This window comes from Canis aureus, chromosome 23, assembly GCF_053574225.1.
Source record: "Canis aureus isolate CA01 chromosome 23, VMU_Caureus_v.1.0, whole genome shotgun sequence".
In the NCBI taxonomy this organism is placed as follows: domain Eukaryota; kingdom Metazoa; phylum Chordata; class Mammalia; order Carnivora; family Canidae; genus Canis; species Canis aureus.
This window is the reverse complement of record NC_135633.1, coordinates 10,839,845-10,864,916: the sequence shown is the minus strand read 5'-3', so window position 1 is coordinate 10,864,916 and position 25,072 is coordinate 10,839,845. Positions and strand designations below refer to the sequence as shown.

The 25,072-nt window shown below is 51.9% G+C and overlaps 1 protein-coding gene across 9 annotated transcripts in view; it reads right to left on the bottom strand.

Moving 5' to 3' along the window:
* ABCC8 (ATP binding cassette subfamily C member 8) overlaps positions 1–25,072 on the bottom strand; it is a 75,638-nt gene that overhangs the window by 28,414 nt on the left and 22,152 nt on the right. For all 9 annotated transcript variants that reach the window (XM_077866312.1, XM_077866303.1, XM_077866307.1 and 6 more), the window contains 10 exons: positions 24,903–25,067; positions 21,592–21,747; positions 17,313–17,447; positions 16,808–16,970; positions 7,593–7,633; positions 6,274–6,419; positions 4,424–4,529; positions 4,155–4,271; positions 3,699–3,774; positions 2,902–3,007 (listed from right to left, as the gene is read on the bottom strand). In XM_077866312.1, the coding sequence (XP_077722438.1) occupies positions 2,902–3,007; positions 3,699–3,774; positions 4,155–4,271; positions 4,424–4,529; positions 6,274–6,419; positions 7,593–7,633; positions 16,808–16,970; positions 17,313–17,447; positions 21,592–21,747; positions 24,903–25,067 (1,211 nt within the window). The remainder of the gene's footprint in view (positions 1–2,901; positions 3,008–3,698; positions 3,775–4,154; positions 4,272–4,423; positions 4,530–6,273; positions 6,420–7,592; positions 7,634–16,807; positions 16,971–17,312; positions 17,448–21,591; positions 21,748–24,902; positions 25,068–25,072) is intronic.

Sequence of the window (25,072 nt, the reverse complement as noted above, 5' to 3'; positions counted from 1 at the left end):
CCAGACAGAGCTTGTACACGTCCAGGATTTTGAGAGGCAAATGGCAGATGAAGGCAACTGAGCCGCGTGTGTCCAGACTCCTTCTCCCAGCCACCGTAATGAGCTCCTGTCTCCCTTTCTACAGACCCTTCCCCTCCGCCTTCCTTTATCCCCAGCGTGATTCTTGTACAGACTTCAGGCCAAAATGCATTTCCCGGGCCTAGGATGCAGGGGTGTCCAAGCCGAGCCAGGCCCCCATCCTGTGGTCCGCCCCTGCACCCCACACCCTCAGTGCTCCAGGTACCACAATCATGTTCTGATCAGCCTGCCTTTGCCCAGGCCGTACCCCTGCCTGGAACACCTTCTCCTCCTACCCTTGCCTCTTTCATCTGAGGAAACCCGCTCATCCTTCAAGGCCCAAATACCACATCCACGTGAGCCTTCCCTTCTTGGCCACAGAGATCCTTGTTCCTCTGCGCTCAACTATGGCACTGATCTCCCTTCCCCTCCCATAAAAGGCCCGTGTCTTAATCACCTTTGCATTGCTGTCGCTGTGCCTAGGGTCTGGCACACAGTAGGTGCTCAATAAACAGGGGTTGAGTGAATACATCAAGGTAGAGAGACTGGAGCCTGAGCTGAGTGGTGAACAAAGTCTCGCAACTTCTAGGGTTGGCTGCAGGCTACCCGGATGTGCCTCGCTGTGCTTGGGATGGAAGTTGCACGGTGGACAGGGGCAAATGGGTCCTGGAAGGGTGAGAGGACCTTTACATCACCACCCCACTCCCCAGACTGGAGCCGATCGGGGAGCTGGGGCCCACCTGCCTGTTGAGGGGGAGCGTCATGGGGACAGAGCTGTGAGCACCTGGACAGTGGCTCTGCTGAGGAGGTAGGGAGGTGCCATGGTCATGGGGCCTGCTGGCCTTGGGACTGCCAGGCTAACGATTTCCTCACACAGCTCTTAGACTCCTTCTCTTTCAGGACTCAGTGTGAAGCCCATGGCCTTGAGCACCTAGGTGCAAACCCTACCTCTGCCATTTGAGAGCTGTGGCCTCGGCTAACTTGCTTTGCCTCAGTTTCCTCATCTATTAAGTGGGGTTAATGATGTCTACCTCACAGAGCTTGGTGAAGACTGCCTGGGACAATGAAGTAATAAAGTGCCTTGCACAGTGCCTTGCACAGAAGAGCTGCTCAACGTTAGCTGCCCTAGGGAGGTCCCCTTGGATCCCCTGGGCTGGTGCAGAGGTTCTCAAAGAGACAGGTGGCGGTAGTCAGACCCTGAGGGTTGGCAAAGCTTAGAGAAGGGGTGGGGGCTGAACCCCTGCCAAGCATGCCTGCTGCCTCTGCAGAGGACAGAGTGGGGCTGATGCTGGTGTGAGGCATCCTCGAGCCCACCCACCCCGAGGTTGGGGCCTGGGGAGGAGATGAAGAAAGTGGGGCAAAAGGAGAGGGCTCACAGGGGGCTTGACTCACGCTGAGTGGGACACAGCCCCCAGAATCCAGGGGCAGCCCCAATCTCTGGGATCCGTGATCCCATCTTCCCTTTGCAGACACATGCTGTCAGCCAATGTGCCAGGCCTCCTCCCTTCAGAGCCCTAAGGGACAGTTGGTACAAGGGACCCACAAAGGGACCTCAAACCTAATGCTCTTCCTTCCCAGTCAGGCCATGTTGGGAAATCCCCCAAATAAGATGGGGAATGGAGGCAGAGACCCCTCTGTGCAGGGATGCCTGGGTGGCTCAGTGGTTGAGCTTCTGCCTTTAGCTCAGGGTGTGATCCTGGGGTCCCAGGATCGAGTTCTGCATCGGGCTCCTTGCATGGAGCCTGCTTCTCCCTCTGCCTGTGTCTCTGCTTCTTTCTCTCCATCTCTCATGAATAAATACTAAAAAAAAAAAGAGCCCAGGGACTGACATCATGGGAAACCCAAAGAGTTTGTCTGCCAGCCCATAGCCCCACCGAGGAGGGAAACTTGCCATCTCTTGGATGCACCATTCAGGGACATTTTGGAAAAGCAGGAAGTGGAGGTGCCTACAGATATTCAGACACTGGGCCCGAGGTCTTTTTCTCTGTTCAGTTCTGCACTCAGGCCTATGAAAACCTGCCTTCTTGAATGATAATTTCTCCCTAGAAATGATTGTAGGGAAAGCTTGTCCTCTGCTGGATTGGCTGCAGACTTTATTCCTAAAAGTGCTCTACATACCTGTCAGGTGCCCCTTGCCCTGGGCTGAGGGTTTGGCAGGGAGGGGAGCCCCCGAGCCTCACCCTCTTCATTTCTTTTCTTCTTTTTAAAAAGCTTCTATTTTATATGCATCCTTTATCAACTGGTTTCAAGTGATTTTTGGAAGTAGGAGGGTATAAATAATAGATTCGTGATTGACTCAACCCGGGGATCTGGCTCTTTAATTAAGACAGTGATCTTTGTCCAGAAGCCCACGTTTGTCTGGGTTATCTCTGGCTCCTCAAAACACCCACTGAATGGTCTGTGCCGGCTTTGCTGATGACCAAGCTGGAAACCAGTGTTTGTGTTGCAGTTCCCCACACAGAGAGGCAGTGCAGCTGAGTGAGCACGGGATCTGGAGTCAAACGGAATGGAGTTAGAGTTCCAGCTCAGCCGGTTACTAGCAGAGTGACTTAGGGCAAAGTAGTTTGAACCCTCCTGTATAAAACAAGAGCTGTTGACAGTTCTTACCTTGCTGGTTGTCATAAGGATTAAATGAAATAATGCATGCAGAGCACTTAGCAAAGTACTTGGCACATAGTAAGGGTTTAATAAGTACTAATGATGATGATGAGAATAACATTGAACAGCATTAATTGAGAACTGGATAAGTGCGTGATGCACCCTCCACTGAGGATGTTGAAAGGCTGCCTACCTGCCCACTGGCAGCTCGTCCCACTAACTGAGCCCTGAGGATGCATTTAGTACCTGTTCCAGAAGACGGCCCCTGAGATCTTCTGCATCTCCCCTAGGGTGGCTAGGAGGAGCGAGGACTTGCCGCAGCCCACCTGCCCCACGATCATGGTCAGCTGGCCTGCAGGGAGGGTGGGCAGCAGATGGGACTGGGGCAGGAGGGAGTCTGAACGACTGCCACCCAGAAAAACAAACAGACAGATACACCCAACCCTGGGACTCCCATTTGCTTTCCTTCCACCTGGAATCCCCCTCTGAGCCTTTCCTTCTGGAAACTTTCCCAGGTCCTTCCTCTACTAGTGATCCTCTACTCCTTCCTAAGTCCTTGCTTCTCCTTTCTCTTGCTCCTTAGTGTGAGCCCAGCTCCTCATGGTCCCAACAAAGGCCACTCTGGGTCCCATGTCCACCCCACCTCCATGCTTTCTTTGCTCATACTATTGCCTCTGCCAGGATGCCCACTGTGCCTCACGGCCCGAGGGATCCTGCTCATTTTCAGGTACCCCACCTCTTCCATAGCACCTTCCCTGGCTACTCGGGACTGCTCTTCTTTCTGTGAAGCACCCGTATGTCTGCGGCAGGTGGTTGGACATCAAGGTCCCGCTGTCTCGTCCTGTCCTTGCTTCTGCACTCCCACTAGCATGTGGACTCCTAGAGGACGCAGCCCACCTCTCTCTGGAGTTCATACCCCAGAGTATCCACCAAGGGTGAGCACTGAGCAGGTACTCAATACGTGCTGATTTTTCTTTTTCTCTCTCACTCAGTGGGACAGGGGGAGGGGGCACCCCCAGACTGGAGAGGTGAGCCGGCCGTACCTCGGGGGATGCGGATGGTGATGTTGGACAGTGTGGGAATTCCATCAGGGGTCCATGTGAAGAAGCCTCCAATGATCTTTATTGGTGGTACCCCACCGCCCAGAAGAGAACAGAGAGGCAGCTGGGTTCTCAGTGTGACCGGTCTCTTGCCTCCCCTCCCCCATGAAAGGCAAAAGACAGATTTCAGGCCCTGGATCACTTCTAGGGCAGGGGAGTGGGGGCATGGCCTTCTCATGCTGATCCCTGCCCAAGGAACCCTCTCCAAGAGGACAATCACGTGTTCCCCCATTCAACGGAAGAGGAAGACTTGTCCCTAGTTTGGGGACTGCCACGGACTCCAGGCAGGCAGGGTGACCTCTAGGTCAGAGGACTCAGCACATAGGTCTCTGGTGCTGAGCTCCCTCCTGGAAATGGCGCCAGGGAGCCAGGTGTGGGGGTGCAGGGTCTCGGACTCACCTGGACACAGCAGCTGTCAGCATCCCCATCTGCACTGGGGGCCAGCCTCTGCAGCGGGGCCGAGAAGCCCCGACAGTCCTCCCGGGCTGGATGCTTGCGGTTCACGACCTTAAGGGGCTGGGAATGGTCAGGGGGAGGTAAGGATCCATAGGGCTGGGATGGGGGCAGGGAAGGGAGTCCCCCTTCCTGTGAGCAAAGGCTGAGGCAGGACACAGCAGGGTACAAGAGAAAAACACTGAGAGGGGCAGGGGGGAAAGCCGGGCACTCACCACTGCCTGGTACTTGCTGGCTTGGCCCTGCGGCGCAGGCTCGCGGGGCGCACACTGCTCCTCACGGATCTCTGCACTGGACAGGAACTCGCTCAGCTTCTGCACGCTGCAGAGGAAGCACAGAGACACCCCTCACCCTTGCCAGGGGCAGAGGGGAGGGGGAGAGGGAGGAGGGCGCAGCCTGAGAGAGCAGCTCTGAGAAGGTTCTGGGTCCTGTGGTGCTGTCCCCACAAAGCCCACACTGGAGGGGGCCAGACTGGAGGGCATCCATGGTGGGCAGTCGTCCTCCGGATTTGTTCCAGTTGACCAGTCAGCGGGACTGGGTTAGGGTCCGGGTTACGGTGAGATTGGTTAGTTTTAGGGTTAGGTAAATGTTAAAGTTGGTTCTTTGATGTTGGGCTTTATCAGTTACTGCTGGAGTTAAGGTTGGTCAGTGTCAGGGTTAGTTAGGATTTGGATTATTGTCCAATTAATGTCCAATATTATCCAATTATTGGATTAATTATTATTGTCATTAACAATAATAATTGCTCAATAACAATTATTGAGCACATACTGCATGCCAAACACTGTGTTAAACGCTTCCCACTGGGGAGGTTGCCATTATTCCCAACTCAGATAGCCTGGTGACCGTGAGATTATGGAAATGATTCCGGGTGAGCACAAGGGATCTCCAGCTGGGCCAGCATCCTGGAACCTGCGGTTTCTATACAGAGTCACATCCTGGGCTGGGGTGGGGTGGGGGAGGAGGGATGGTCATTAGAAGTCACGGTGCCATGGCCAATTAAACTGAATCAGCGCAGCCCAGCCTGGAAATGGGAGCCATCGTTTCCCAGCCCTGGTTGAACTACTCCCTAGTCATATACTCCTTTGACCACAATCCTGCTGGAGCTCTGCTCCCTCCTACCCTAGAACCCTGGCCAGAGCTTCCTCGTGTGAGTTGCTCCTTCCACCAGGGACTTTGTTCCAACGATTATTTCTCCTTGCCAGCTTGCCTAGGACCTGCCAGGGCCTCATGCGACAGGGGTGTCACTTTCCTCAAGGTTGAAGAGGCTTGGGTACAGAGCACATTTGTTACTGTGCGGTCCCACTGGCAGAGGGAAATGCCACAGCCGGCTCTCCCCAGAGGCAGGCCAAGGTCTGGCTTCCAAGGAGCTACTTCAGAGGGTCAAGGAGATCGTCACACTCCAGGTATGGAACTCCCCAGCCGAAACCTCAGCCCTCTGCCCTCAGGCTTTCATTCCCAAGGGGGTGACGCCTCTGGGAGAGTGGCCAGCTCTAGAGCCCAGTAGTGGGGGCCCCCCAGAGCTGCAGGCTATCGGGGAACAGGACATGCAGGCACTTAGGGGAAGCTGCTTTACTGACCAGGGTCGGGAAGGCTCTGGGACCCGTGGAAAGAAGAGGGGATGTTCAGCCTGAGGAAGACAAAGATTCAGTGGATACCTTCTGAAGTCTGAGGGGCTGCCATGTGGGGAGGAACAGTGGGAGCCACCCTGGGTGGCTCTGGAGGGTGATACTAGTACTGATGGGTAGGATTTATGAGGAGATACCCATTTTGACTCAATACTGAATTTTTTCCTTTTTTTATAGAGTTGTCTTGCATGTGCCATTGAATCCCTCTCCTTGGAGGTATGCAAGCCAGTTGCCTGACTCCTTCTCAGGGATGGCATGGAGGGGAGCCACACATGGCTATGTCCCTCTGGCCAACTAGGACCACCTTCAGAGAGGCCCACATCAACAGGGAAGCATGTCTATGACCGAACAGCTGTAGTTGTAGTGGTCACCGGAGCAAGCTCTGGTGCCACCACACGAGCTGCCCGTCCAGAGTCCTTGCTGAACCCTCCTCTCACCTGACTAGAGCTTTGACTGTAGACCGGACCACGCTGGACAGCAGGAACAGTGGTGTGACCAGGATGTGGAAGAGCGAGAGGGAGGCAAAGGCCACAGAGGGTGAGAAGTCGGCCTCTTTGAAGAAGCTGACGTGGCCCACGAAGGTCTGTGGACAGAGGCACATGTGAGATGCGTGACGCGGAGCGTGGGCCTCTCCCACACTGGCAGCCCTCGGCCCCTGGCCTGGAGCAGGGGACCCAAGGAGAACTTTCACTTAGAGACCCCTTCATCATCTTTAGTCATCTCCTCGAAATGTCTCCAGCAAGTTCAGGACTCTGAGCTGGAGGGCTGGGGCCGCTGCTCCCTGTCCTGCCCCGTCCCTGCCAGGAACGACCAGAGGAGCCCTCGGGGTGGTCAGCTCTGCTCCCCTCAGACAGCAGTCCCCAGTCGGGGAAAATGTACCCCTGGTCATTCCCAAGCCACCTCCTGTCTGTGCCCGCCCCTGGCTACCTGGCTGGCTACCTGGGTGGCTCAGCAGCCTCTGTCACCCAGAGTTCCTCAACGAGCCAGGCCAGAACCAGCCCAGCAGATCATGTCAAAAGTGAATTCCCAAGTGTGCCTGACAGGCTGTGAACTCGCCACAGCTCAGAGACTCCGGCCCCGGGGGGGGAAACACATGCATCTTTTTAAAGAACTGTGGCGGTCACAGAAGCCGGGTGGGAGCCCTGGGCGGGCGAGGGCCTGGGCCCTTCTGGAGGGGCACACCTTGGCCCACACTGCTGGACTCCCACACAGCTTGGGTCAAACTCGCATTAGACAAACTCCGTCGTACTACTGAATGACGCGGAGAATTGTTTGTGCCACGTACTGAAATTTCAAAAAGCAGGTTACAAAACAGCATGCACAGCACAATCCTATTTTTGTAAAGATGTCATATTACGTGCCTTAAAAAGAGACCGGAAAGAAACACATTGACAACGTTGCCAGTGGGATCAAGAGTGTTTTAAATTCTTTTTGTCCTTTCTTTTCTGAGTTTCCCAACGCTTCTGCGATAAATGTGTCTTATTTTTATAATTTAAGAGTTTGACAGCTCTTTTTAAAAGACAGTGAGATTTCTTTAAAACCTAAGCCACTGGTCTTCCAGGCCCAGAGGCGGAGGCCCCTGCCTACCTGATGTCGGGGACGGATCTGCAATCTGTCGCCCTATTTTTGGATGAGGCGCCCAGTGCTGAGCGCCTCATCCGAACCCCTTGTGCAGAAAGGCCAGACCCGGGGTGGCCTCTGGCCACAGCCACTCTGCCACCCGCCCCCACCGGAGAGGCAGCAGGGGTCCACTTACGATCAGCACTGCTGCGATGGGGATGGCCGTGTTCATGAAAACTGTGGAGGAAGCACAAGGGGAGTTTAGTGGGAGGCATGAGATGGCTAAAGGTGAAGCTGCCCAGGCCGGCCCGGAGGCCGTGCGGCCCAGGCAGTCCTTTCTCCAGCTCTGCGGCCCCTCCAGCTCCTGACCCTGCCTCCCTCAGGACTCTTGCCCCCACGTCTGAGACCCAGCCTTCAGACAAAGGCTTCGATGCTTTTATTCTGCTCCAGGTGGCCGGTGTGAAGGAAGCCCTGTGCGCAGTAGCGAGAGAAGTGGCGGAAAGAGGACTGTCTCTGGCCAACTAGGGGTCAGCAGCGTCTGTGTCTGGGGGCACCAGGTTGCTACCCCTTCCTCTGCCTCTGGTCCCCGTACCCCCTCAAGCCAGCTTCTCTCTGAGGCTTAGGGGTGTCCTAATCTCTCAAGGCTCCTGGGAAGGATTTCAAACTCACTCATGCTGGCTGGGGATTCGTAACAGCTTAAAAGGGGGTCTCCCTTGGCTCTAAGGCTTAGAGTCCATGCCCAGGTGGGGCAGGTGCTTTGCTGCACCTGCACAGAAGGGGTCCCCTCCTTCTTCAGAGCAAAGGGAGCTGGACTTCAAGTCAGACGAGGGTAGAGTCCCTGACCTTGGGCAGGTCATTTACCCTTCCCGGGCCTTGGTTTCTTCACCTGGTTTTTGTAAATTTGTACTTACTTGTTCGCACACTCTGGCTTCCTCCAAAGTAAGAGGAGATGATGTAGAGAACAGGCTCTGTGAGTCCTGGATGCTGCCTGCATATCACACCTGCTAGGCTACTAGCATAGCTCTGCTCCACGGGTCATGCTCCTCTGGCCCAAGGGGTGAGATGCCGGAGAGAGCCCCGACCCCAGGCCTTAACTTCCAGAGAGCAGCCCTCCTGCAGTAAGGGATGACTATGCTAGCTGCCACCTTCCCATCTCCCGCTCCTTCCTTCCAGGAGGTTCATCCGGCCCGGCCTGGCCCAGCCCAGCCCAGCAAGGAGTCTGGTTGTATAATTACCCAAATTAAAGCAGAATGAGCCAAGAGCCAGGAGCCGGGAGCCAGATGCCAACAGATCAGCCTGTGCACATGGCCCCTATCTAATGAATGGTGAAGTCTCTGGAGACACTGAAGAATTACAGATGGTCAACACCATTCCAAGAAGCGACTGTCCACTGACTCCGAAAGTCCTGAACCAGCTAGTACATGGACAAGTGTATTCTGGAGACATGGGACCCCTAGTGAGTGGAAGAACATAGCGTCTGCCCATGGAGGGGGCGGTCCTTGTCTGAGGAAGGGGACAGAACTATGCTCTCAGGAAGCCCCTGTTAGGATGGGGAGACATGGAACATGCCTCTAGGGGGTTCCCTAGCAGACAGGAAAGACTTCGGGCCCATTTTTGGGGAATTCCTAATCTGATGAGGAAAGCAGACTCAGCCATTGGAGAGCTCCCAGTGTCTTGGAGGAGATCCAGCTGGAGCTCTTGGAGGTACTGCTAACCTCTCTGACCACAAGGCTTTTTATCAACACCAATATCATACCTGACCTTTAACTGCCCTTTCCTGGAGAAGGCACTATGGTCTCCAGGTACCTTCCACAATACCACAGCTCTCCCTCAGAGTCTCTGGCAGGGAGTACAAACATTATACATTTTTCCCACAGTGTAAGGGACCCAGCTCAGGGACTTAGGACATAGCACAGCCATCATGGGCTCAGGAGAGGGAGGGAGGGAGAGGAGATACCAGTAGTCCTGGGCCCTTGATCAACACCAACCATGCAGCTGTAAACACGGGGGTAGCCATGCTCATCACCTCCAGGGCCAGGTATTCCAGACAGCAACTTCAGGGCAAGAGCCTCCTTCTGTTTCTCTCCTGCGCATCCCCATCCATGACCAAACAGGAGAAGGCACCACCTTCCTCCAAAGTGCACCACCACTAGCCCCCTGCCCCAGGCAGAGACCCCTCCCACACATCTGAGGCTCAACTCCCAGCTCAAGGGTCGGCTTGAAGTCAGGTTGCAAACTGGTACAACTCTGCTTAGAAAGCAATCTGGTGCTTTGTCAGCTAGAGCCACACAGAAGTTCAGACCTTCCAATCCTATAATCTCTCTCCTGGGAGTTTATCTTGAATGATCGCTCAAGAGAAGCACAAAGCCCTCAGCAGGATGGTGTGAGCTGCAGTACTATCTGTCACAGCAAAACAAAACCACAGCCACAGCAATAAACCACCCGAAACAAAATAAACTGGCAACATCCAATGCCAAGTGGCTGTTTTAGTAAATGTGGTACATCAACTCCAGGGGAGATTTTGCAGTCAGAAATGTGTGATAATTGATATTTTGTTCTACTGCATGTTTTCTCTGGTCGTGGTTTTTTTTTTTTCTCCCTATTTTATTCCTTATTCTTGTAGCTGCCTGAAACTCCTTTGAGGAATGAGACAAGGTATAAATAAATTTGAAAAGGAGTTTTCCGACGCTGATGCAGCAGTGTGGAGAATGTATATGATATAATTAATTTCTGCTCTGTTCTGTTGTTGTATGCAGACGTTAGCGAATGAAAATGAGATCTTCTGTTTCCCCTACCCTCTCGTCTCCTGGAAGGACAGCCTTTGTGCAGGGAACTCTGGGTGCTGTTCAGGGTGAGGGCTGGTGGGGGTGGGGAGAATCACCAGCTGCTTGTGTGTCCTCAAGGCCTCTCTGAAGACCACCCTCCTGGGCCCTGGGGTGGCCACGGCTGGAACTGACGATGGCAGGATCTGACACTAGGGAGCCTGGGATGCTACAGGCTCTGGTGGGTCTCAGCTCAGCAGACAGTCCTGTATGCTTGTGAGGGTGGGGGGAAGGCAGTGAGGCGTCCCAGCTGTCACAAGTTGAAAACCTGAGGCCTTGCCTCTGTTTTCCTGAACCCCATGAAGCCCTGTAAGACGTTAAAGGTGGCAAAGGGGTGGGAAATATGACTAACCACTGATTTCCCTCCAACTTTGGCATGGGATGGGCTGACGCATTTTGATTTTCTCTGGGTCGGGGTGTAGAATGGAGGGAGAAGAACGTGAGAGTGCTTAAATCGTAATGCTAGGGAGCAAGAAGTAGTGTGCAACAGCTCTAAGTGAAGTGTGGTTCCACTATGGCAAAGTGTAACTGCCTGTAGGCAGGCCTGACACGCCACCTTTGAAAGTGAAGGTCTCTCTGTAATGGTGTAGACAGACATACAGGTATGTGTTGTTTTAACAGCTGCCTCTCCAAATATCCTTTACGAAGTATTTTTTCAAGTATAGTTTTCAAGTATCTTCAAGTATTTGTTGAGGATCTTCTCTGCCCCAGGGGTTGTGCTAGGTCTTGGAGGTATAGTAGTGAACAGTTGTGTCAGCTTTTCACAACCACCCCCTGCCATCCCCCAGACAAAGCAAATATCAAATCAACCAACACCAAAGCAGGGCTCCGATCAGCCGCCCCCCCTGGCTTTGCTCAACGAATGCCCTCCTGGCCTTGTGGGTGCCCCAGCCTGCAACTGCAATACCAGGAGCTATCCATTTCCACCACATCCATAAATATTTCAGAGGCCGTGTGTCCGGGAGGTACGGCCAGCCATTTGTGCCTCTGGTTCACTTGATCTTTGTCTCCATGGAGGGCCGGGGAGGAGCTGCAGGCTCCAGGCTGGGCCTAACTGCAGGTGCACCTGCCAGAGGGGGAAATGTATTTTGAATGCACGTGGCTATTTCCCATTCAGGTGGATGGTCAGTCGGAAGTCTACAGAGGGGAGGGAAAGGTAGGTGGGCTGCTGGCAGTGGAGGAAGCGTGGCAGGAGGGCCGCTGTCACCGACCCTTTTACCGACGCACCTCCCTGGCTCTCCCTCAGCCACCTCTCCGCCTGAGCGGAGTGAGCCGGGATAGGCATCGGCAACACGCTGTGTTCAACAGATGTTGAAGACAGAGGAGGAAGGGGGACCGGATCTGGAGGTCAACTTGTCCTGAGACACCGGCTGCTCTGAGTCAGGGCCTCCGTGGAGGAGGGGAGGGACAAGACTTGCCAAGAATAGCCAGGCCCTGGAGGGGCTGGGTGGCCTGCGAATGGGGTTCACCAGCACCCTCCTGCCTACCCCTACATCCCCAATTGTGACACAGTTAGGCTTGGGGGTTTGTTTTTTTGTTTTTCAGGATATGATACAAGGCCAGTTACATCCCTCCAAGGAGGCCCCGCCTGGCCGTGGTTCAGGCCGGCTGGAAGAAGGAAGACCCCTGACCACGGAACACTCGAAGAGACTCCAGACACCCCTGTCCTTTCCTTCAACTCTTTCAGTGGCTCTCCTGCCTCGGGAGAAAAGCCGGGGTCTGAACACAGCACACAGGGTCCTGCACCATCTGGTCTTGTTACTCTGTCCTCAGCAGATTATGTTCTAGTCTTGAACACACCACCATCCTTCTCACCTCTAGGCCTTCATGCCTGGAACATTCTTCTCTTAATCTGACTCATCGATCGTTACCCATTGGGCATCTCTGACAAGGTTTCCTTGCCACCCATGACCCCTAGAGACTAGGGTAGGTAGGACTCTAAGGGCACCTGGAATACCCCTTCCTGTTCCTCTCACTCACAGCACAGTCTGGCCTCTCTACTAGACTCTGAGGAACTCAGCAGTGGGGCTGATTTAGACCAAAAGATTGGCAGGGCAGGAACAAGAGGTTGTGGGTATCAATGAGGGAAGAGTGAAGTGACTCATCATGGGGTCCAGACCAGAATAGGGGTAAATGAAGCCTTGCAGGGCTGGTGGAGGGGGAGAAGAGGAAGATGTCTTCGTTGGGTTGAAAAGCAGCACAGACGGCACCACCATTTCCTCTCAGCTCTACATCCCTGATGCCTGGCACAGGTCCTGGGATGTCATGAGTGCTCAGTAAATATTTATCAGATAAGTGATGAGAGAAACAAAAGAGGCCAGGGTTGGGTAAGGACCACAAAGGAGAGCAGGACACCTGGAACTGATGCCCTGGCTCTGGCCTCATTCACTGCCACTGCTCACGGCATGGTCTCCCTCAAGACTGTGAGGGAGAGGATTGTGCTTGGCTCTCTCTCTCTCTCTCTCTTTTTAGATTTTATATATTTATTTGACAGAGGGAGAGTGGACAAGCAGGGGGACGGACAGAGGGAGAGGGAGAAGCAGGGAGCCTGACACGAGGCTTGATCCCAGGACCCTGGGATCATGACCTGAGCCAAAGGCAGATGTTTAACCAACTGTGCCACCCCCACCTGGCTCTTTTTAAATGCACAAGGCCCCAGCAGAGTCTGGCACAGAGAGAAGGCTCTGGGATGGATGCTGAACGAAGGACAAAGTGAACTGGCAGCATGACTGTTGGTTGACCCCTTGGTCACTCCTGCAAAGCTTGCCCACCTCAGACACCTAGAGTCACCTGCTTCTGCAGGGAAATAAGGATTGAACTGACTTGCCAGGGGAGCGGCCCCAGCCCTTGCCTCCAGCTTCTCCCCGTTTTCTGCTCACCAACATCCTGCCCATCCTGCCAGGTCCAGCTCAGGCTGCCTCTGGCGTGACGCTCCTGGAACTCCCAGCCCATATGGGCTTCCTTCTTCTCTGTTCTCTGCCATTCACTGGCTGAGGCCCTGGGATGGTCACTGCACCTCCCTGAGCCTCAGTACCGGGGGCAGCAGGGCTCACAGCTCCCAAGCTGTGTGAGGACTGGGTGCCCTTGGGCCCGCGAAGCAGCCAGCGCCCAGCAGGTCCGCACCGCGCAGCGCGCCCAGCCATGTGTTTCCCCGACGGCAGCTCTGGAAACTGGGGAGCTCCCCCGTGGTCTCCTGCAGCCCTCGCAGTGCTCAGTACAGGGCGGGGCCCCTGGGCTGGGCTCGCTCAACCCCCCAGGAGTGCCCTGCTTCCCTTTTCCTCCGATTCTGGATTTGATGGTAGGGAAACTGCACCTGTTTCCCTGTCACCCCCTGCCCTGCCCGCACCAGCTCGGGCTCTGACGGCAAGAGCAGCGGGGAGAGTGTCAGGGGTACCGTCCCCCCAACCCCGCCCCCAGCAGGCAGCACGAGCAGGGCCCCCCCAGGAAGAGGGACTCTGGGGCTCCTCCGTGGCGCCAGGACCCCATGGCTGGCGCCAGGGAAGAGAATGAACGATGCCCCATTACCTCAAGCCTAATGGCCTGTGTCCTGATCCCTGGTGACAGGAGCAGCAGGCGGGAAGCCCAGGAGGTCCATGAATCACATGGAGCTCGAGCTGCAAGCCAGGGGCGCCCCTCCCGCGCTGTCTCCCCTCCCACGCAGACTACAGACCCACCCAGGAAGGGCACGCGGTGAGCAAAGAGCCCGGACTTTCCACCCCGCCCAGAGGGTGCTTCCCTTCCCTCCACTGCCCTCTGCCAGGGGCCAGCCTGGACTGGTCTGTTGGTCCTTCCAGGTCGCCAAGCCCTGGACGGGTGAGGGACCCTGGGCAGACCCCTGCTTGGCTCCGGAGCTGCTCACTCCTAACGCAGTCATCTCAGCCCCAGACAAATGGCATCGCCTTTCCCCACGTCCTCCTGGCCCCAGGGCCTTTGCAAAGCATGGCTTGTCTTCTGAGGCTCCAGGGGTCAAAGAACACCCACTAGATAGGCTTCAGTGGGCTAGCCCGGGACCCAGGGGTCACCCAATGTCGTTCAAACATCCCAGCTTGTAGTGTGGAATGCGAGAAGCGGGCCTTACGTCTCTAGGAGCAAGGCAGCTGGGCCGCCCCCATCTAGACGACCGGAGGCTGCCCCTACGTTGCTGCCAGGGGTCTTGGGGGCCCCAGGTCCCCAGTTTCCTTGATGCTTCCTTTCTCTGTCTCCCACCCAGCAGTGGGGAGCCTGCCCTGCCCCACCCTGTCATGCCAGGGAGAGGCATGTAGGGAGAGGAAGTCACCTGGCCGCGGGGGGCACCCTCCTCCACCTCAGCAGTGGCTCCCACCGATGAGATGTCTTGAAGCCAGGTCTCCTCCCCTGGGTTATACACAGTGTGGGGTTGGGTTCCTGTCACACAACCAGAAGGCCCAGGGGCCAGCAGAGCCGGCCCAGAGGAGGGTGACGAGGGCCTGGGGCTGCAGACACCTTTCCAATCCTCCTCTCCTGTGGAGTGTTCAGCCGGAGGGGGCTCAGAGGCCCCGAACACCGCATGGTCAGGGCGGGGGGTCGAGGGAGACCCAGGAACCTGCCGAGGAACCCAGGAGGCCGAGGCTGCCTGCCATGTGTACACCTCTGTTCTGAGAAAAGCAGGCCCTAGCGGGAATTTCTGCAGAAAGATGCCACGACGGGCGCCACGGATGGCGGATGGCCTGGCCACTGCTGACTGTGCTGCACCACCATGGTCTGGATGGACACGGGGAGGTGGGACACTTGGGGTGCTCAGAGCAAGCCCTGCCCTGTGAGGAACTGCGGGTTGGATGCCGGCACCTGGCCCCACCAGACCCTCTCTGTAGGCAATATGAACACCAGGAACACACGGACGACCCGAGTGGCCGTCCCATTCTCCACGACCTTATCTGGGAGCCGGGTACACCTCCCACTGGCTGGCCCACCCCTGGTGACCCCTGTCCCCCGTTTCTTCCCAGCATGAGCTGGGGGGAGGCGGTCAGCAGCGGGCACCTCCCCTAACTTCCTCCCCAGTTTCCCACTCCCCTCAGAGCCCAGTGTGGTTAATGCTCCCCCACTCAGAGAAAATCATCTGAAAACGGTGCCCCTTTGTGTCCTAAGTTCTCACCCCACGGAGGTGTCCAGGCGTCTGTGGAACACAGCACGAGTCTCCAGAGGATCTAGTGTGAGCCGTGCTGTTAAGCCTCAGGAGTGACCTCAGGGAGACGCCCCACCCTGGAGAGTGGAGATGTGACCTGTGGAGGTCACATCTGGAGAATGGTTCTCCCAACTGGCAGGACACACGTTCCTTAGGTCCCCTCGTCCCCTGGCCACATTCTATGTAACGTCCTCAGACCTATCTTTTGACTCACAAACGTTCCCTCCAGCTCTGTGAATTCATTTACACTTTACACTTGAGTTGTTTTTGTGTCCTTTTTGTTTGTTTTCTTTCTCCCCCTCTCTGGGGGCTTCGCCTGGGCCCTTCCTACCACACTGGCTCTTAAACTGGACAGGCCTGCCCACCAGCGTGAGGCCCGCCTGCTGCCAACAATCTGCATCCCAACCATGCACTCGGGCAGGAAGCACAACCCGGTGGGTCCTCGGAACCACGAGACCAACCGTAAGATCACCTTGGGCCAGGACTCCGTCGGCCCACTGATCTCCACGAGCCCTGGCCTGACCTGGCTAATTTAGAAACTACATTTTTAGTTTTTAGAAGTCCTTTTGTCTCTTTGCCCCCTGATACTTTTCTGTTTTACCTTGTGGGTTTTACACTTTCCTTTAGCTCTTTAATTATTTTGAATGTGCTTATTTTATTATCTCTTCCAGACGATTCTATCATTTCCAGGGATTGAGGGAATAATTCTATTGTTTTGCATTTGCTGACTCCAACTCGGGGTGCTACATTTTCCTCTGGTGGATTTTTGTTTCTATATTAGCTCATCGTTCGACAGGAGCGTTTGCTGTTGGAGCTCCATGTTCTCTGGAAAGTACTCCTAATACGTGTGTCTGCTGGGACTGTAGGAGTTTTACCAGTTTGAGTTTTCTTCCCCCCCTTCTCTATTTTCTGGGCTTGGGGTTTCCTAACCACTTACGTGGTTAATGCAGATTCAGTCCCTACATTCATGAGTACCTCCGGTTTGAACTTCTGCTTTTTCAGAAGCTTTCTCCTTCTCACACCCCAGCTAGATGGAAGCTTCCTTGTAGCTGCCCCAGGGCAGTGAGTGGAAGCTCAATCTGACTTACTGAAAGCAGTCCCCACACCCCGGAGAATTCAAAACTGGTGCTATTCATGCACTTATTGCCGCCTCCTGATGACAGATCAGTTCAATAGTGTATAAAAGGCTTCCCTTGTCTTTGTCATCACTGTGTCTTGAGGGCCAGGACAGGGCCCCGCGCACAGCAGGCTGTCGACACGCATTTGCTGGGTAAGTGACTGAGGACACTGTGACTTCTGGGGGCTTCCCTCCAAGAGACAGTGTGAGGCTCCCCTGGATGGGGTGCTGCCAACACCTCCTGCCTCTGCACCTTCACTGTCCCCCTCAAGCCCTGACACCCTCTCCTAGCGTATCAGCAGCCGTGCATGGGGCCGGCCGGGTAGACTCACTGGAAATGGAAGTGTACACAGCAAAGGCTCTGAGGCTGGTCATCTCCTTCCTGCGGGTCATCTCCACGCGCGTGCAAAAGATGTTTTCCCAGGCGTACAGCTTGAGCAGCTTGATGCCTCGAAGCATCTCGTTGGTCTGCTTCAGCCTCTCGTTGGAGTACTCCTGCCAGGGGTCGTCAAGTCAGAAAGGGGTTTCCTTTGCCTCCATCCCACCCAAGAGGAAGGAGCGGAGCGATGCCCTCACTGCTTGGCAGACAATGCCCAGCTCCTGTGCCCATGGGGGTGCCCCTTGCCTTCTCCATTCAGTCCCTTTCACAGACAAAGAAACTGAGGCCTGGACAGTGAAGGGATCTGCTTAAGGTTAATGATAGTGTGGATGTGCGTGTGTGTGGCTGTTTGGGGGTTCCTGGGGGAAGAGGGAGGATGTATAGGGAGAGGGAGCAAACAGCCGCATGGGGGAAGGATGGGGAAGAGGGGCATGAGCACATGCAGGATGCTCACTCACCAGTGTGCTCCGCTGGGCCTGGGAGAGCTTGGTGGCCACAAAGTACTGGACAGGGGCCAGTAGGATGATGACAGCTGCCCCAATTAAGGCACTGACTCCGAGGATGTAGTAGAGGAGAATCACACCCACGATGATCTGAAGGAGGGTCATGGGGGTGAGTTTCCTTTGATTTGGTGGCCGCCATGGGGGAGGGGGTGTTGGCAAAGTCCCCCCTTCCTCAGTCCCCTAGGGAGGGAAATGCCTTGTACCCAGGTTTTCAAGTGGTCCCTGGGGCCCAGAGGAGGAGGTGTGACAAAGCAATTTTGGGAAGAGGTATTAATGTGATGGGGGTCTCACACAAGCAGTGGCTTTCTGGGCTGATAACTAACTGTATTTATCTGCCAGCCTGCTGAGCCATTAACTCTCTCCAAATCTACCTTCCAGAGGGGAGTCTCAGAGCTGACGTTGCACAATGAGTGTAATAGCATCTTTTATTCTGCTGGCTGGCTGCAAGGCTGACAGTTCCCTCATGTGGGGAAAAAAGTGACATATGAGCAAAGGGGCACTGTTGCATCTGTGCCGGACAAAACGAGTCCAGGGATTGAGAGTTCACTTTTCATTCTTAGGCTCCTGGCATCTTTTTTAAAAAATTTTTTCCTGGCATCTTTTTAAAAATAAAATACGAATAGTCTTCTATAAACTAATGATTGTCTAAATATAAGAAAATGAAAATGATCTCTTAAATTTGTGACATACTGTAGAGTGGTCTTTGGATCAAAATAGCGGTTTTTATAATTCTTAGAGAGGCATGTACACTTTATCAGCTATAATACATATATACATATGTCCATGAAGGCTGGTGTCTTCAATTTTCTAGTGAATCTGGCAAGTATTCTCTGAAAAGAGAATTATTCTGTTCCTAGCTTTATGCAAATGACTGCCTGATTCTGAATATTTATGAGAAGTGTAAATTACTCTTGCCAGCCCCTGAAGCATCAAGATGACAACTTCTCAGGTTGCCTTCAAAGGCAAATAGCTCTAAATTCAGGGCTTATTCTAGAGGAGCAGATGTGTTGTCTTCCTTAATTGGAAAAGAAACCCGTCTGCCTGGGTTGGCCCTGTACTCCCTGAGCCCCACACCAAACTGGCTCTAAGCTCCTTGCAATACCTCAAGGACAGAGGAGTGGGTGGGCGGCTCGTAATTTCCATTAATCACAGAAGGACTCTTGTATTAGCATAATCTTAGGGGCTGGTAAGTGACCCCTTCACCACCTGCCTCCCAGGGTTTCACTGATGTGAAATGCTGACACAGGGGTGCAGAGGAGCGCGTTAGAAAATAAAGAACCTCCTACTCCTGCCTGGCTCTGCTCGCATCACCCTATCCAAAATTACCCCTGGCATCCTGTCTTTTCATTAGCTGTCCTCATATGGAGGCAATCAGGGCATCGTTCAGCAGCTTGGATGGAGCCAGACACCAAGGAAGCTCCCAGGGCACTCCCCACGTTGCCACTGTGGCACCTGCTGGGGGTGGGTGCCTGAACCCCCACCGCCTCCAAGCGCCGGCAGCTGAATGGGACCTGGAGACACAGCTGCTGTTTCTGCTAGGTTCCTTCTCACCCTCCACCCACCCCTTGGGATGCTCCCTAAATTCTTCTGTCCATTCCTCTATTCTGCAGGGGTCTGAGTGGACCGCTCAGAAGAATATACCAGAAATCAGGGATTCTGAGTATGAGAAGCAAGCGTGGAGAATATGAGGGCTATTTTCGCCTCTGTTTGCAAGTTAGGAAAGTGACGTAGTATAGTAGTGGGGAGATGGTAGTCGCTGGAGTCTGCAAGCCTGAGTTTGCATGCATCCCAGCACTTAGCTGTGCAAACTTAGGCAAGCTACTTAACCTCTCTGAGTTGCAGCTTCTTCATCCTTAAAATGGTAATTTTAATGCCCACTTAGCAAGACTGCTCTGAAAATTAAATGAATATATGTGATAAGCACCTAGAATGATACCTGGCACATAGAGATCAATACCAGGTGGCAACCCTCTCCTTAAAAACAAACAAATAGACCTCATGGAACTGTCACTAGGGAACCACAGAAAGGAGACACCTGGGTGTAACGTTGCTACTAGTTCACAGTGTGGCCCACCCTCTCCAGGCCTCCAGCGCCCAGGGGATGAAGAAAGAATCAGAGAAGTCCCCACTATTGCCAAGTTCCTTACCATGGTGTTCATAAGCTTCAGGGGGCCAGTAAAGCTCCTAAAATTGTAGGCAAATGTGTGAATGCACATTTGTTTTCTGAGAAGGTTTCATTAGATTTTCGAAAGTCTGTGTAGACCAGAGGTTGCCTAGGGCTGGGGGAGGGGATGACAAGTGACTGCCAATGGGTATCAGTTTCCCTGGGTGGGGGGGCGGGGGTGATAGAAATGTTCTAAAATTGTAATGACGGTTATGCAGCTCCGAATATGCTAAATCCCACTGAGTTATACACTTTAAATGGGTGAATTGTACCTTAATGAAGCTGTTATTTTAAAAAGTATATGTGATCAAAAAAAAAAAAAATTACAAATCAAGGAGAGAGCGCCTGGGCTAGTTTTAGTATTAGCAAAGGCCCATGGCCTGTGGCCAGCCAGGCTGCCCAGAGCATCCTGACTAGGCTGAAGGGACTTGTCAACCGTTGGTGGTTAACACCACGTCTTGAGGGCTGGTGAAAGTACTCAGGGCAAAAGTATAGCCTTTAAGGAGTTAAAAATGGAAAACCAAATGAGACTTCATGATAAATCAGCAAAGGTAAGTGATTAGTGGGGATGAAACTACCGCGTCCCGTTGTGGAGAGGGTTAACTGTACAAGAGAGAGACCCCGGAGCAAGGGTTATTAGTTAGTATTAGTATTGTCCACAATGACGTAAGCTCCATAAACATTAAGCAATACAGTAGGTTTGGTGCACAAAATCTTTGAAAGGAGACTGTTCAGGGGAACACCACAGAAAGTTCTTATGGATCAAAGGCTGGTTACTGTATTAGATGAACTGTCCAGGCCCTTCTATAGCTTCTGTAGCTTCTGATCCATCTTGGCAGAGAAGGGAGTGGACAGGGGTCTAGGTATGAGTAAGTGGTAATTGGGGATGCCATATAGGGCTGTCCCCATAAAAAGGACCATCAGATTCCCTTCCCTTTCCTATATCTCCATCAAGACTCCTAGCTGACTCCCTGTGCAAGCCTCTCCTTCTATTTTCCTTTAATGTCTTTCAAATACAAGTTTTACAGGTCAGAAGGACCAATAAAAATCACTTGAGATTAAGGTTTGTGCAGTTTGCATCCCAAGAAACAATGGATTCTGGACTGGGAAAGTCCTTACTCACTAAGTGTGCAATTTCGAGGGATCTGATATTTACTCAGTGACTACTCTGTGCCAGGCATTCTGCTTGGTACTTTGCTTACATGATCTAGTTGAATTGTCACAGCAACTCCAGAGGGTAGGAATCAGGCGTATTTCAGAGATGAGGGAACTGAGGCTCAGACACATTAAGTATTTGGATCAACCTGTTTCACTGAAGTCCAGACACTATCCTCTATACTAGGTGGCCTCTGTGGAGCCTCCAGGCGTTCTGGGATTTCCGGGTCTGGTCTGAGCACCAGAGTGAAATACAGGCTCCGTGGCAGAAACTCCAGATGAGAAACAGGGGCCAGGTAAGCTGTGCTGAGGATTCTCCTACTATGGTTGGGGGAGAATGCACCTCCTTCAAAGCTAGCTCCAAAGGTTGTTCAGCTTTAGAAGTAATCATGGTTTTAATTTTCAAAAATAATACAGGCTTATTGGAGAATTTAGAAATGCACAAAGAAAATAAAGATTACTGTAATCCCACCATGTGAACTTCTAGTTCTTTTCCTGTATGAATCTGTGCAAATATGTGTATATAGATACATTCCAATGTAGTGCGAAGCTCACCTCATATACTATTTTGTAACTTTTGGCTTAAACATACATCATGAACACTTTTTGATGTAATTAAGTACTTGCAGCAACATAACATTTAATGTCTGCAAAAGTTCCACATATGATTATTCTTTTTTTTTTAAGGCTGGCTTCTTTCCTAAAGCTTTAATGATAAGCGCGATGGCTAGACCACTTGCCAAGCGTGAGAGAGTATAGGGGCCAGGAGTATGCTCCATGGAGACTCTAAGGGGGTGGAAGGTGCAAGCCAAGATGGAGTAGAAGATGGTGAGCTCGAACTCCTAGTCACTGGGCATTTACCAGAAGATTCCAACTTAGTGCCCTCCACCGCCACCGCACACATGCATCCCTTACCTGCACTGGCATAGCCCAGAGGTTTGGGCACAAGAAGAAAAACCACATGAGCTGGTTGGTGTCAATGGCAACCAGGTTGCAGATCTGCGCGGCTGTCATTTCCCCCATGGACAGATTGGAGGTGGACAGGTGCATGATTTTGTTGTAAATCTTGGTCTGGAATGAGAGTAAGAGTGTTCCACATTTGTCACCATCATCCTAATCCCTCTCCCAGATGCCACGTGTCTACAATGTGCCAGTGCCTTCTCAGGCAGACAATCCTCCACGGAGCCCCAGAGCAGCTCTATAAGGGGGGGGCGCCAATCAGAAAATTAGTGTTCCAATCCTACAGATGAGGTAACTAAGGCTCAGAGAGGTAAAGGGCCTTGATTACAGATCAAGCAGGTCAAAAAAGGCAATATTCAAATGAGGAATCCATGCCAGCGAACGACTTCCCCAGCAAAGCAAGACCTCTCCCTGGGGCACAGGACTTAATTAGCTCTTAAATCTTAAAAGCAGATCTTCACATCCAGTTGTGTTCTTGATTTGCCAGAGGCCAATGGAGAACACATTTCAGAGCCATAAAAATGATAAAGTGGGGCAGCTGTCTGTTTTAATGCGGCTGTCTTCAGCCGGGGGCAGGGGTATACTCAGAGGCCAAGTCCTGCCTTAATTGAGCCTTGAAACAAAATGAGGGGTCAGCCTGGGAAGCTCTCCTGTGAGACACACAAGTGTCGATCAGCCCCACCCCACTGGGATTCCAGCTACCCAGAGCGTCTTGTCCTGTCTCTCCAGGGCAGATGGGGAGCAGCCCTGGTAACAGCTCCCAGGGAGCTCTGAACCCAAAAGCTCTATGTGCACAGTGATCATGCCTCCTAGGAAGATGGCATTTTCAGGTTGTGTGCTCTTAAACAAGGAAAAATGCATTCCCATCTTCAATGCCCTAGGGATGCCTGCTTTTAAATGAAATTCTAGTGTGCATTCGTTGTAAGGTGGATTCCCAGCTCCCTTAATTCATCTTTCATGAAACCCAGGCTTTTTTGCAGGTCAGGTTTGCTCAAAGCATGAACTCATTCTGCGTCTTTCTGTGGGTTTGTATACACCATGGGTAACACTTAAAATAATGGCAATGACATTTTTTGACAGATCGATGCACAGCCCATGTTATGTGACATCAGTCTTCAGGGGATAATAATAAATCCGGTTTGTAATGAAGTAGGAACATAGAGTAATCTATCAAATAAAGCATTATTCAGTAAAGACCAGGATATACAGAAACACACAACTGATAGCTGGCATATGTCAAAAATTATATATCTACTACAAGAATTTTGCTTAATAACTTTTCATGCAAGAACTGTGGTTATTCTCAAACTCATGAAGACATACACTCTTATCTATAATTTTAATGTAACTCTGAAAAAAAGATTTGTTTTTCTAACTTGTTTCCATAATTAATGCCAGCATTTTCTTTTCATGGCATCTGAATTTAGCTCTCCTGGATTCAGACCGTTTGATTAAAACAATTACATACGAGTACGTTTAACAACCATTTTTTGCTTTTTTAGAGTAATTGGGAAATACTGGGCCAGTGTCTAATTTATTACATACAAATAGATTTTTTTTTTCAAATAGAAAGATTTAATTATAGAACTGTTTGACTACAAAATTCGCTGTTATCTATGGTAGAATATGCCTGCCCGTCAATGGAAGGGTCCGTGTAGAGGCTGGGATTTTCAGAAAGGTTTTCTGAACTGAGGAATAGCCTGGTTCCTCCTAGCTTTGAGCCCCTATGAATCTCAAAAGGTCTCAGATTTCCTGGGCTCTTTCCATCATTCTCACATGATGACATTCCTGAGGAAACGACTCTGTTTTCTCAGTAAAAAAAAACCACTGGGGATGGGCAGCATTGTCTTGTACAGCTGCACAGGCTGTGCACTACACAACTGCAGGGGGCACCATTCACGTGGACTGTATACTAAGATAACTGGAGTTTGGACCCTGAGAGGGTCCCCAGCCTACGCCATAACCTTCTCCTCTCAATCACTTTTCTGTAAAGTTTCTGATCCTGGTTCCCAGAGGACTGATCAGTGTTAATTCTGAGGAACATTTCTGTCCAGAAGTATGAGGTGGCTTTGGGATTTAGTCACAACTTCCTAGTGTTCCACTGACTTCACGGGAATTTCTGGGTATAGCATATTCTACTAGTTGCCCCCCAGTATCCATTTTCCTTTTCACAAGAATTTCCAGGGGGACATATATGGTTGTCAAGAATAAAGACCACACTTTCTAGCCTCTCTAGGTATAGCCTGTGGCCAATTTCTCATCAATGGGATGGGAGAGGATATGAGCAACTTCTGCACTGTGATTTTAAAATAAGCAGCATTCCCTCCTACTGCCCCACCTTTCTTCTTTTGCTGTTTTAAGTGTAGGCCCAACAATGACAATGTCAATAGTCATTTTATTTATTTATTTATTTATTTATTTATTTATTTATTTATTTATTTATTTTTAATAGTCATTTTAAACTGTAAGACAAAAGTCACATGAGAGCAGCATTCCAGAAGGAACCAAGGTCTCTGATGAGTGTGCTGCTGCCCTACCAGCCCTGACTCGGTGTGAAAAACAAACTTTTATCCTATTTAAACCACTGTCACACTGGGTCTCCTCATCCCAGCAGCAGAACCAAAATTCTAAAGAAAACACTAGGGCTTAGACAACTCTTATCACCACCTTGCTTAAAAAAGTGTCCCGAGTCCTTCCTGATTTTGATCATCCTTTCAACCCACTCTGAGAAGGAAGCTATCAGGAACAGAAGCAAGGACCTAGACCCAAGGGACTTACTGGGCCTAGTAAGTATCCCTTGTTATGACCCAAGATTTAGGAGCTCAGATAGATACTAGAGGCAATCTAGTCCTGGTATGTCAAACTCATTTTTTTTTTCTCCCAAAGAAGACTGGTGGCAGGCTCTTGGAACAGAATCTGGAAAAGGATTCTGAGTCTGCATGTGCATGCATTCAACAGGAAAGAGTGAGGTGACCCGTTAGTGATGTCTGTCCCATTCAAGGCCAAGCAGGTGACATCGCAGACCTAGTGCAAAGCAGAACAACGGCTAGAACTCCTACACTCTCCGAGTCCAGCCCAAGGCACTTTCCACTCTCCTAGGCTGCTTTGTCAATAGTTATTGTTTCAAAGCACTGCTAAAGGGCAACAAAAAAATAAAGGCACAGCAGATTTATTCTTGCGAACGAATAATGACTTTTCCTACAGTCATCCACAAGGATGAATAATGTGGTTTTTATTGCAAAGTGAAAACATAATTAGCCAAGTACCTGTATTGCTCCTCTCAAGTTAATTCCAGTTTCAATGGCAACGTAGTAAGATGCTTGCAGAAACGTCCTTTGTAGTAGGAGGGCAAGGAAGAGAAGCACAGCTAGGACGTAGGCATTAGCAAGGAACTCTTGGGACGAGACAAAGTAAACCCCGAGAAACTGCGTCTGTC